This window comes from Narcine bancroftii, chromosome 11, assembly GCF_036971445.1.
Source record: "Narcine bancroftii isolate sNarBan1 chromosome 11, sNarBan1.hap1, whole genome shotgun sequence".
NCBI classification, from domain to species: domain Eukaryota; kingdom Metazoa; phylum Chordata; class Chondrichthyes; order Torpediniformes; family Narcinidae; genus Narcine; species Narcine bancroftii.
Genome location: NC_091479.1, coordinates 96,924,780 through 96,937,294, shown reverse-complemented (window position 1 = coordinate 96,937,294; position 12,515 = coordinate 96,924,780). Strand labels below are relative to the sequence as shown.

Sequence of the window (12,515 nt, the reverse complement as noted above, 5' to 3'; positions counted from 1 at the left end):
CCAATGCATTTGGTCTCACCAATGGAGAGGAGCTCTCACAGTGATTTGAATACAAGAGATTAAGGTGAACAAGGTGGACATGGCTCTGGATGGAGGGGGCGAGGGGAAATATAGCAATACACAAGTTCTGGAGGAACTCAGCAGGTCACGCAGCATCCAGACAGAAATTGGCATCTTCTGCAGTTGCTGCAGCAAGGAGAGGGGAGGAGAATTGGTGCAGGGTCACAGAGAATCATCGCTGTGAAAAGCAAAAGTGGATGAGGAGGGGAAGATCTGGCTGATGGTATGTTGAAGCTGACCTTTCTTTGAACTGAATTGTTTCCTAATATTGAAACTGCTCATAGCAGTGATTAACCTGGTTGTGATTAACCTGCTCCTTAAGTTGTTTTGGGGTATCACTTCCATAGGGTATGCAGTAAATTGGTGTTCATGATTATAACCTATTATTTGAGTTGAGTTCAATGAGTGGATGATGGATAAGAATAGTATTTGGCACCTAAAGGGATTGGTAGATTCTGGATACATACATTTTCTGGTTACTTAAAACTTCTACAATGCCTAACTAAAACTTATCTGTTGCCTCATAATCCACTAATTTCTGCTCACTAAAGTCTAATATGCGGATACTGTGATGAATCCAACTGCGTGGGAGTGGTGGATTGGTGAACTAACAGGTGCACTAATTTTACACTTGCATATTTATTTTACCTAATAACGGTATTTTATTCTCGTTTTTATTTATTTATTTTTTCATGGATGTTTAAGGCTGCTGGTTGCCTCAATTCCGGATACCAGAGGGGTTACTGTATCATGCTTTCTAAAACATCCTGAAATACCTGTTTATAGTCTGTAACAGATGCTTTTAGTCTCCCCATCCCCAATTTTCCAATTCTAGTGCCCTAAAAAATTAATATCAAGAAACTATGCTGCATTTCTTAAAAAAAAATGATGTGGTGTTCAACTTTCAATTTATTCACGGGTGTTGCAAGCATTTATTTCCCATTGAATTGGATATCTTGGTGGCCCAGTTCAGAAGGTTTTTTTTAAACTTTATTTATTTGTTCAAAAAACAAATAGTACATAACATATACAACAATTAACCATAAGCATGAACGCTTTTTTATATAGATTAGAAAAAAAAAGAAAAGAACTCCCCCCCCCCCTCCTTCAGCCAACTCTCCTAAGGAGAGCCAAAAAGGAAAAAATATTAAAGAAAAATTAAATATACATATTAAGATCTAATCAATATAAATTGAAATGTAAATATTCAGAGTATAACAACCACTTATTACTAAAAAAACTAATTATCACGTGAAACATATGTAATTTTTTCGATTATTAAACAATATCTCATCTCATTATGCCATCAATTAATATCGATCATACTTGTATCTTTCCACGTACTAGCAATACATTTTTTCGCTACAGATAAAGCTAAATATACAAAAGCAAACTGAAACTTATCTAATCCCAAGCCTTTCAGAGGTTGCAAACTACCCAATAAAAATACTTTCGGATCTAAAAGTATTTTAATCTTATACAGGTATTCTTAAAAACAATTGAATTTTCTTCCAAAAAGATGACCAAACAGCATGAAAAAAAGTTCCAACAGAATTACCACATCTAAAACACAAATCTGAGTCATGAAAACAATACTTTTTTAAATTTTTCAGTTGTTAAGTATTATTGATGTTAAAAAATTATAGCTAATCATTGCATTCAAAAGGTTGTTAAGACTTGAATTTAATGCTGGGGCCACATAATCCAAACTGTGCAAACTGTAATGGCAGAAATCATTCTTTCAAGAGTAATTGGGAACCAGGTAGAAGTTTATGACTTACTTTTGACACCGTTACTGATATTTAAAGGGTGATTATTTCCAATTCCACCATTACAATTGAACAAAACTTCAGGTGCAAATGTTACTCATGATAATTCTATTAAATCCTGCAATTCATCTGCTTTCTATTAGGACAAAATACTGGAAGATATGGATAAAAATGACAGCACTCCTGATGCTGACACAGAAGAGGAAATCGATATAGAGAAAGCTCTTGCTGAGAAAGAAAAGGTGCATTGCAAAGATCTCTCATTGGCAGCCAGGAATATCCAGAATTCCTGATGTTTAATTTTATAGTTAAATGATGTAATATTGCTCATTCGTTTTTAAAACTTGCTCTGGAGTTTACTCTAAACAAAACCACTTACAAATACACTCTTTGTATAACATAAATGTATTATTAATTGAAAGTAATCTCTAAGTTTGCAGATGGCATTAAGCTGGGAGGCAATGTAAGTTATGAGGAAGAATCCAAGAGCTGGCAGGGTATCGTGGATAGACTAGAAGAATGGGCAATAGTATGACAGATGCAGTATAACATCAATAAATGGGGGGTTACTCACTTGCTTGAGACTGTTGAAGTGACCAAGAAAAACTGAGGGCAGAACAGAAAACATTGTCTACGTGGATCTTAGGAAGACCTCTGAGATGGTCATATGTGCAGGCTGCTCTGGAAGGTCAGATTGAATGGGATCCAGAATGATACTGTAATAGAATATTTGGGAGATACAGAAACTATGGAGAATGCTGTGCACATTTCATAAGTAGGTGCTAATTGAAATTATGTCATTAAAGCAACAAGCAGGAAACGCTCTAGCTGTTAAAAGCTCTTTGCAAGGGTTTTGACAGAATGCACAGAAAGGTCACTCCTGGGTTTTTGTTTACCTAAAGACAACATCTTGACCAAGAAGACAAACTCCTATTGTTCGCTGGAGAAGGTCAGGGGTTTTGTAAGTGAGAGAGTCACATGGGCTTTCTGGCAGTTGGGGGTGGGGGGGGGGGTGGAGAGAGAGTCAGACAGACAGCTGAAACAAGCAGGAGAAGCTGGTTGGAACTGAAAAAAAAAACTCCAGTGTGGTGGATGGCTGGAAGTGCTATCTGTCTGATGTTTCTCTTGGAATAAGAGGAACAGAAAGGAACTTTGTGGTAGCCTGAAAGAAAGAGGTTATCACCGAGAATCCTGATGGGGCAAGTTTCATCAAGACATTGAGGTGACTAATGGAGGTACCTCAAACTCTACAAGAACCTTCCTCAGTGGTAAACATTTACCTTTCGAGCACCAAAGCCTGATGAACTTTATACATGTTAAATTCTGTGCACAATATAAGAATTGCCTGCAACCAGAGAACTTGGAAGTGAGATTGAATTGTGAACTAAAGAACTTTTCTTACATTTACATACACGTCACATGCACATGGGCTTAGAATTAGAAGGGGGTTAATTTGGGTTTAGTTAAGTTAATAGAGATAAGTTAAAGTTTGATTCTGTTTTCAGGTTTAAAGGTAATTAAAGCAATTTTTGTTAAGTAACTACTTGTCTTGGTGAATGCTTATTGCTGCTGGGTTTTGGGGTCCTTTGGGCTTGTAACAATACAAAATTGGCTTAACAGCAGGAGACGCTGGTTGATAGTGGATGAATTGTTACTGTGCTTGGAAGCCTCTGGCCAGTGACATGCTGCATGGATTAGTGCTGGGTCTACTGTTTATATTAACAACTTGCATGAGAAGATATCAGGATTGGTAATGACTCCAAGGATGGTGGTACAGTGAAGTATATTCAATGTTAAGTAGGATCAAGGTGAACTGGCAAAGGGGTTCAAGGAATTTGAGTTGGACAAGTACAAGGTGTTGAGCTTTGGTAGGTTAACCGAGGGCTTGCATGGTGAACGGTAGGACTCTGGGGAGTTTTGTAGGACGAAGAGATTTTGATTAGGAATTGGCATTGACAGTTCTTCAAATTTGTGCCATATCTCCACTGGGGCAGCACACAGTCTTGATTTAATGTTGTCATTTGAAGGGTGATATTGCTGAAAATCACCCCTCCTGTAGCCAAGGGCAAGTTTTTGGGTAGGGACTTGAAGTTGAAACAACCCTGATTAAAGTCATGATTAATCTGTTCAATAGGTAGGATTTTTCATTTGATCTGCTGCTCGAGTGACTTTCAATAGAAGCTGATCTTTAATACTTTTGATTGTAGCATGTATGCACGGTAGTTTGTTGGGGGGTGGAGGGGGTGGGAGGGTGGTGTGGTTGAGGATCGATTCTCTTTATGTTCCTTGCAGTGAGTTTGGCATCATAAATGTTTCTGGAGTTCTCTCTAGTCCCTTGTCTTTGGGGAAGGCTGAAGATCACAAAATGATCTTAAAATAGTTCTAATTTGGATCAGTAAGATGCCATTACATAAATTGTGTTTGTGCCTTTTCTGACATTAAACGGTTTACATCCAATTAAGAATTTTCCCCTTAGTGCTGTAATGTATCAAACAAAGCTGACAATCTGTACGTAAACTAAAACAGTAATGTTATAAGTCAGAATGTTTTAATAATTTGTTAATTAAATATTGATCAGGATGTTTTGTTGTTCTATTAAGCTTAATTAACCGCATATTACAATTTTGCCCATGGCTGCAGATTTCTCCCCATTGTTTTAATACATTGTGGATTATTATTGTCACTGTTAAGCACATTTTAAATTGAGAATTTTACTTGCAGTATATTCTAAGACATCATGAAAGATTCTGTTAATTAGAATTATCGGAAATATATTAGAGAAACGTACTTGCCTGGGTTGCATTTTGTTTTAAATGATGGTGTTGCCTCCAGAACATTTTTTACCATTAAATGCATATAGTATTTTATGGCACCAGAAGATTTAGGGTATTTATACAAATTGGAAGTTGAGAAAAGATTATTCTGTTTCCTGGCATCTTGACATGAATCAATATTTCTATTCACATTTCCAGCCATTTCATCTACAGTCTTGCATAGTTATTCTGTATTTTTCTACCTGTATATCGAGGCTATGCTTGGCTAAACAAGTGCAATCGAATCTGATGGTTATACGTGTTTCTATTTCTGCCAGGGCAATAATTACTTCAAAGAGGGCAAATATGATGAAGCAATGGAATGTTATACCAGAGCCATGACAATGGATCCATATAATCCAGTATTCCCTACAAATCGTGCAGCGACTTTCTTAAAAAAGAAAAAGTGAGTTTAGCAATGAAAGGATATTTGTCCTTTAAAAATATCAGTTTATTTCTGAAGTGTTTTTCAGTTTTAGTTGTCTGCCTGATTTTATTTTTTTTAAATGGTTTCCTGTTGAGCCAAAGTGAAACTTGGGTTATACAGGTATTTGTCAATAGCTGGTTTGAAATTAAGGTACATTTGCTACATAGTTTAATCCTGATGTATTTCTCCTATATACACATCTCTTTGTGTTGAAAGAAGAATGCACCAAGTCTTAATGCAGATATCCTTATCACTCAAGAATGCTTGCTTTATTGTTAAAAGCCTGCTCGTATCTTTGGTTAGTTTCAGTGCGACCTTCATGGAGACTTCTGTTGTTTTCATCCTTTACTGTCCAGCACTGGACTGTCCAAAATAATTCCAGCTGCTTCACGTTTCCTCTTGCTGACTGTTTGATTCCATTTCCGAACGCATTGAAAATTCTTGCCCTTGTAAATCATCCATTCATAGTCTCACCTCAGTCAAACGTTACAGTCATGATTCTTACCTCTTTTAAATTTCTTCCATCTTTGTTGTCAGATCCTTGTCATTTGTCAGCAGCACACAGATTAAAACTCTCCAGTCTTTATGCCTTGCACTTTCTCTCCAGTGTTTTAATGCGTGCTCTTCACTTTATTTGGCTTTTTTTCTTGTCAAGTATGTTGGTTATTGGTCCAGGTAGTTTCAAGAAAGCTCAATTTTTATTAATTTTCATAAATTCTTAAATCTTTTTTGATATTTCAGTAACATTTTTAAATTTTATTTCCTCTACCATGAAGCATCACTAATTATATTCTAAAGCGATTCATACTTGATGCTAGGGCACATCTTAATTTTGCTCCATAATGAATTAAGCAGAGGTGGGATCAATCTGGAGCAATGCACCACGTCTTTGCTAACCTTTTGAATGGGGAAAAAAAATTGTCAGTGAGTTATTTTATTTCTCGAGCAGGTATGCTGTGGCAGAATCAGATTGCAATTTAGCACTCGCACTGGACAAATCTTTCTTCAAAGCCTATCTTCGAAGAGGTGGTGCTCGTTTTAAACTGAATAACTTGCAGGGTGCAAAAGAAGGTTAGTTTAAAATTTGTTGATCAGTCAGAATTGCTCTTTTAAAAGCATTTGCTTGTAATCTTTTCATTGCATCTGAAATGAATAGATTTAAGTTTAAACAGATGCAATGCTTTAATTTCTTTTAAAAATTGGTTATCTATTTTCCTTCTAATACTTCAGATTTTGAAATGGTGCTCAACTTGGATGCAGGAAACTTTGAAGCTTCCAATGAACTCCGAAAAGTAAATGAGGTAAAATATGAAACTTTCAAAATCTTTCTCTAATTTTTTAAAGTGTAGATTTAAAAAAAAATAATTCCACCTGAGGTATTGTCATTCATGTATGAATCTTGCTGTTCTCATGGACATTAAAAATAACAGTCCAGCTGGTGTTCTCATTTCAAGAAAACACTTCATTGAGTTTTTTGGAGGCCACTAATGACCATGGAGTATGAAGAATTGGTCATAGATTTGGAGAACAGAATCAGGCCCTTTGGTCTAATTTGTTCATGCCAACAAAATTGAGTACCTGAATTAATCCTGGGTTCAAGTATTCATCACATCCTTCTAAACCTTTCCTAGCCATGTATCTGTCTAAATATCTTTAAACATTACAATTGTATCTGCCTGTTTCGCTTTCTCTGTCACTTATTCACACATCAACTTCTGTGTCAAAAAACATGCCCCTTGTATCTCTTTTAAATCTTTCCCCTCACGGTTCAATTTTATGGTCATTCTGGCAATGGGAGGAGGGGTGATTAATGTTATAGCATATATGGGCCCAATGTTCTCAACTGTCCTTCCATTTGATATTTTTACAAGCATTCCTGCTCCATTTTTATATTTCTGCCGTATCCTCATTTTTTTTGATCCATGGTGGGCCTTATTTTGCATTCAGATTAATAATGAGACTCATGGCTTTTGTTCAATTTTGTGTCAGCACCATATGTCCATAGATGTGGAAATTGAGAACTTGTCCTGTTACATCTTGTTGACCTTGCAGGACTCTGCAATGAAGTTAATGCATGGCATAAGTTTTGAGGTACATTCCTGCTACCCCAATTCTAAAGGAAAAATTGGTGTTTTCAGATGTATGAATTTTTGTGTGAAATTAATGACCAGTCTTGCTAGCCTTGAAAAATTCTCTCTGGGAATGAGAGATGGTGTGTCTCATTCCAATAGGTAATTAGCAGTGAGTTTAAAAAGGCAAATGTGTGTCATTGATCTTAATTGCATCACCCATTTGTTGTTATAGGTAAAAAATTTAAGTCTGTTTATTTTCAAATTCCTGAATTTTGACACCAAGATTTTTCTGTCTGGCACAAGTCATGGATTAAGTGGGCCGTGAGGCCTGTTTCTGTGTGGTAGTGTTCTATGGATTGATTGATAAAGGATTACAACCAGTGCAAGACACTGAGGACAAACTGGCACCAGAGCATGTGTAAGAACTAAAAGCTATGAAAACTTTGTGGCAACTGTTCCAGGGTGACTGGAGTTTAAAATCCAAGCATAGCTTTGCTAATGTAAAAAATTCACATGCAGTTTTTTAATTAGAGTGAGACTGTGAAGGGTACCATATATTTCAGTGTATAAGTTGAGTCGTGAAACCCTTAAAAATTTCTCAAAAAGTTGGGGGTGGGGTCAATTTATACACCGGATATACTTTTGAGTCCTTGCATTCACCAAAAAAGAACAGATTGACGTCAATTCAGCATATAAATTGAGGCTGGAAACATCTCCTCGCCGCTGCCACTCCCTGACACCTCCCGGCTGCTGAGCGCCACCATAACTGCTCCTACCTGGGACCCTGAGATCACCGACACCACTCCTGCCTGGCAGACCGAGGTTCCTGCTCCCGCCGGGAGCACAATGTTGGCGCTTCAGCTCTGTGGGCCGAGGCTGTTGCTGTCTGGTAGGCCAAAGTGTTTTTTTTTAAACTTAATTTACACCTTCATTACTTGTGATTGGGGTGTTTTTAAAACATTTTGGGTTATTCCTGGGAGGTCTGGACAACCCAAAAAATGGGGGTCAACTTGTATGCCAAAATATACAGTAGTTCCCGTTAAGCAAATTGTTTGATGGCTTAAATGTTTCTCAGGGAAAATATGTATTCTGTGAAGTATCAAAGTAATATATTTGAATACTTCTTTGTGACCTCCCTGTTACCTTGCTCAAAATTGAAGAATGGTAGTAATTACACACCTTACCTAAAATGCGGGAATGTGATGGTGTATTTGTATTGCAAGTTACAACATCAACAAAAAATCACTGATATTAGATGGGCAGAAACTTATCTTTCTGGACAAGCAAAGTTTTATTGGGGATTGCCAAGATGGCTTTGTGAGTCGTAGGTTATGCCTCTTGAACCCAAATGAGTTTTTCGAGGAGGTGACAAGAAATTGATGAAGGTAGGGTGGTGGATGTGGTATATATGGATATTCATGAGGCATTTGACAAGTTTCCCCGTGGTAGGGTCATTTAGAAAGTCATGAGCAAGTTAGGGCTGTTCACTTTGGAGTGACAAAGGATGAGAGGTGACTTGATAGAAATGCACAAGATTACGAGAGACGTAGGGTTGACAGCCAGCAAGTTTTTCCCAGGGTTGCAGTGGTCAATACTGGAGGACATCTGTTTAAGGTGAGCAGAGAAAAAAAATCAGAATGGTGGATGCCTGGAATGCAGTGCGAGGGATAGGTGTGGAGTCTGATATGATAGGAATATTTACCAACCATGCAGATAGGCATGGAGGGTTAGGGTTTGTGAGGGAGGGAATGATTGATTGTAGAAGGTTTGTATAGGTCGGAAAAACATTGTGGGCTGGAGGACTATACTGCAGACATTTCTCAACCTTTTTGTTCGCTGTGGGCCCCTCTTACGGCTCTGCTTAAAGTTTATGGGCTGCACTATTGTTCCATGTTTCATGTGCCTGTACTTTTTCCTGTTGGTCCCCTTCATGAATTTTTGTGAATGTACATGTCTTTCTTTCTAGGCTCTAGCACCAAAACAGTGCAATAAAGATGAGAATCAATCAAACATTAAAATAATGGATGCCAGAGAAGAAAAGAAAGTGACTGAAGCACAAGCAAAACAACAAGCAATTTTTGAGAAAGACTTGGTATGTTCATAACAGTGATGAAAAGGATCTAGGTTCAACTGATCAGGCAGTGAAAATACTTGGGTCATCCAGTTTAATGCAAGGTGTTTTCAAGCTTTATCTGAAGAAATCCACTACTTGTCTCTCCTTTAGCTCAACGCCAATTTGAATCGCCCTGGCTGCGTAACTCCAAATCACTAATCTGATTGCATACATAGTTTCTATCCAAATTACAAACAAATTTTCTCTCCACCATTGGCATTTAGCGATTGAAATTGTCGAGAACCCCAATAAGAAAAGGCAGCATTTAATAACATGTTTTGAGTCGTGATTTTTTAAATCTGATGTACATTCTGTTCACATCCATTGCTAGGTACTAGTCCTTTAACTCACAAGTGTAAATGATTTCATTGCAGGGCAATGATTACTTTAAGCAAGGCGAGTATTTGGAAGCAGTTGAATGCTACACTAGAGGGATGACAGCAGATGGCACCAATGCACTTTTACCAGCTAACCGTGCCATGGCTTTTCTGAAGCTTGAAAAGTAGGTTTTGTTTTAAGATGTAGCATTATTGAATTTAGTAAAACAGGTTTTTAATTAAATTTGTAATCATTATAAATGTTCATTACTTAATACTCCATGTCAGATGATATTAGTGGTAATTTTAGTCAATATTTTAATTAAAATTTTGAAATCCATGTTAACTCTGAGCTTTAGAAGCAGCAACATTTCAGGTAAAAGTTTTCTAGATTGCGATATTTTTATGTAATGTAATCAAATCAAATTTTAAGTGTTAATTTTTGATGTAACTTGTATACATACACATCACTGTGTGCCAGATTTTAAGTTGCAGTGGATTGAGGAAGAATATGGAAACCTGTTATGGGCAATGACACGCCTTTGGGAATCATGTTCCAAACAAGGCTTACTTTAATCAAAAAGTGTGTACCTATTTAGTCGTCCATTGAGATAAACTCTAGTTTGCAGATTAACAATGATCCTTAAAAACACTGGACAACAATTTTTTTTCTAAGTGTTTTCTTTCCGATTTTTTTTTTTCAAAAAAGAGGACTATGATAAACAACTTCAAGTTGAGCAGAAATATAATTTCAGATTTGCTGTATCATGCAGGAAGTTGGAGAAACATTAAATTAACTTTTATTGAATTTACCATGTTTAATCGCATAATGGTGCTGACACCTTGCGTTAGTTCAACTGACCCAAAAATGTTTAGCCTGATTTTCATTTCTACTCAGCATCTCATGCCCCTTGTGTCAGTGTTCAACCATTAGTCGGCCAGCATTGATGGATTCAAGTTGCCCTGATGCTGCTTTTTCATGGTTGCAATGTCCTGGTGAAACCTTTCATCACCTTCGTCACTGACTGCACCAAGATCAGCCGGGAAGACGTCCAAGTGCGAAGGCAGAAAATGAACTTTCAGTGACATGTTGCACTTAGTTTTGTTTACTTGAAGTAGAATTAAAATATGACAGGAAATCACAAAAGTAGATTATAGTTTGAAGTGATTTTTGTGATCAGCAGCCCCAAAATCCATAAAATATGCCCAAAAGTGTTCAGGAAGCAAAATTTTCATTATCCTGTGAATTAAGACAATAGTAGTAGATTTGGGATTCCAGCTTGGCTCAGTTCCATCCTATTTAATATTCTGACTTCCTAAAACCTGATAATACATTGATTTAGTCGAAGGAATGACTATAAATGTATAAGTACATGGAGTTTGAAATAGAATATTTTGTACTCGTACAAGACTAAGAATATTCTTAAGGAAGCATTAACAATCAGAACCAATTGGCACTTGAGCCAGTTAATAAAATTTTAGGTTTGCAGAAGCAGAAGCTGACTGTAGCCAAGCAATCTCGCTGGATAACACTTATTCCAAAGCATATGCACGAAGAGGAACTGCCCGTTTGGGTCTTGGGAAGATGAAGGAAGCAAAAGAAGGTAAGATTGGTTTGAAGTTTCCACAACAGATTTTATTTAAAAAGTTGTTCTTGTATCTTACTTTAATTAGAAATCAACCGAGTTTGCACTTTTATATTGAAAGTTGTTGTGTTGAATCTACTAAACCTATTTCAGGCGACTCCCCGCCCAACCCCACAATACGATGGGGTCAGTGGGCTGTTCCTAGAAAACAGTTGATATTTCACAATGCAAAGCCACATCATCTGCACGTGCTGTAAGAAACGTGTCAGGAAAAAAAAAATTTACTTTTTTTTCCCCCACACTGATTTAGTAAGAGAATCTTATTTATTTCTGAGCATAGCTTTTTTAATGCTGCAAGGGTAAGTTTCAGTTACCCAAACTTGCAGGACGTCAGCATTGTTAGACAACCAGTTAGTTGATTTGTGTTCTTGCATGTGAAAGTCATCAACTTTTTGTCAATCCTAGGTTGACCATGGATTTTATTCGGCAAAGCTGGCTAGGGGTACACATGTTTTAAGTGACAACTTGCATGGTCTGACAATTAATACCTCTGTTTATATTTGCTAAACTGGTCGCTGGCATTTACTGGACTAACAAACAACATTTTCAATCTTGGAGGTTGCCATCTTTTGTTTATATTGTTGTCATTTGCACCTTTCATCATGGTAATTCTGGACATCACGCTACTGTTGGCTGAAGGTAGTGGCGCCACCCACGTTAGCCCAATGCTGTCACAGTAGCAGAGACCTGGGTTTCAATCTGGTACTGCCTGTAAGGAGTTCATATATTCTCGTGTCTGCACGGGTGTCTCCAGGTGCTCCAGTTTCCTCCCACCTTTCAAAACAAATGGGGGCTGTGGGGGGGGGGGGGGTTGACAAACCTTTGGGTATTATTGGGTGGGACCAGCTGGTGGGCCAGAAGGGCCTGTTACCATGCTGAATGTCTAAATTAAATTTTAAAAATTAAATTAAATAAACCTATCTCGGTGGTGGTGTGCAAGTGTGGGAATACATTAAAGAAAAGTAATGGAATGGTTTACTCTGAGATTAGGCGACGAGCCGAGTGGCCATCTATTCCGTAAGAGTGTAAAAAATTGCTGAAGGTTTTGCTGATGTCTTCATCAACCGAAACATTGAATAAGGCATATTTTCCACATTAATGTACTCTTTGCTGATAAGGCCAGCCCATTGCCCATGCAAAGTGCCCCAGGGAAGCTGGCGATGAATCACCTTCCTGAACTGCTGCAGTCCTCCTCGTGTTATTGAGCAGGGAGTTGGTTCCAAGATTTTGACCCTGTGAAAACAAAGCATTGGTGATGTTAAATTCTGGGGTTACTGTGCACTGGTAGTGGAGGGCAT

The 12,515-nt window shown here is 37.6% G+C and overlaps 1 protein-coding gene across 4 annotated transcripts in view; it reads left to right on the top strand.

Moving 5' to 3' along the window:
- The first annotated feature begins 1,967 nt into the window (after nt 1-1,967).
- The window catches only part of rpap3 (RNA polymerase II associated protein 3), a 34,642-nt gene continuing 24,094 nt past the window's right edge, over nt 1,968-12,515 (top strand). For all 4 annotated transcript variants that reach the window (XR_011346748.1, XM_069904159.1, XM_069904158.1 and 1 more), the window contains exons 1-7: nt 1,968-2,071; nt 4,921-5,048; nt 6,019-6,140; nt 6,300-6,370; nt 9,108-9,233; nt 9,629-9,756; nt 11,054-11,175. Coding sequence is in view for 3 of the 4 variants with exons in the window: in XM_069904159.1 (XP_069760260.1) it covers nt 1,991-2,071; nt 4,921-5,048; nt 6,019-6,140; nt 6,300-6,370; nt 9,108-9,233; nt 9,629-9,756; nt 11,054-11,175 (778 nt within the window). In the remaining variant the exon portion in view is untranslated. The remainder of the gene's footprint in view (nt 2,072-4,920; nt 5,049-6,018; nt 6,141-6,299; nt 6,371-9,107; nt 9,234-9,628; nt 9,757-11,053; nt 11,176-12,515) is intronic.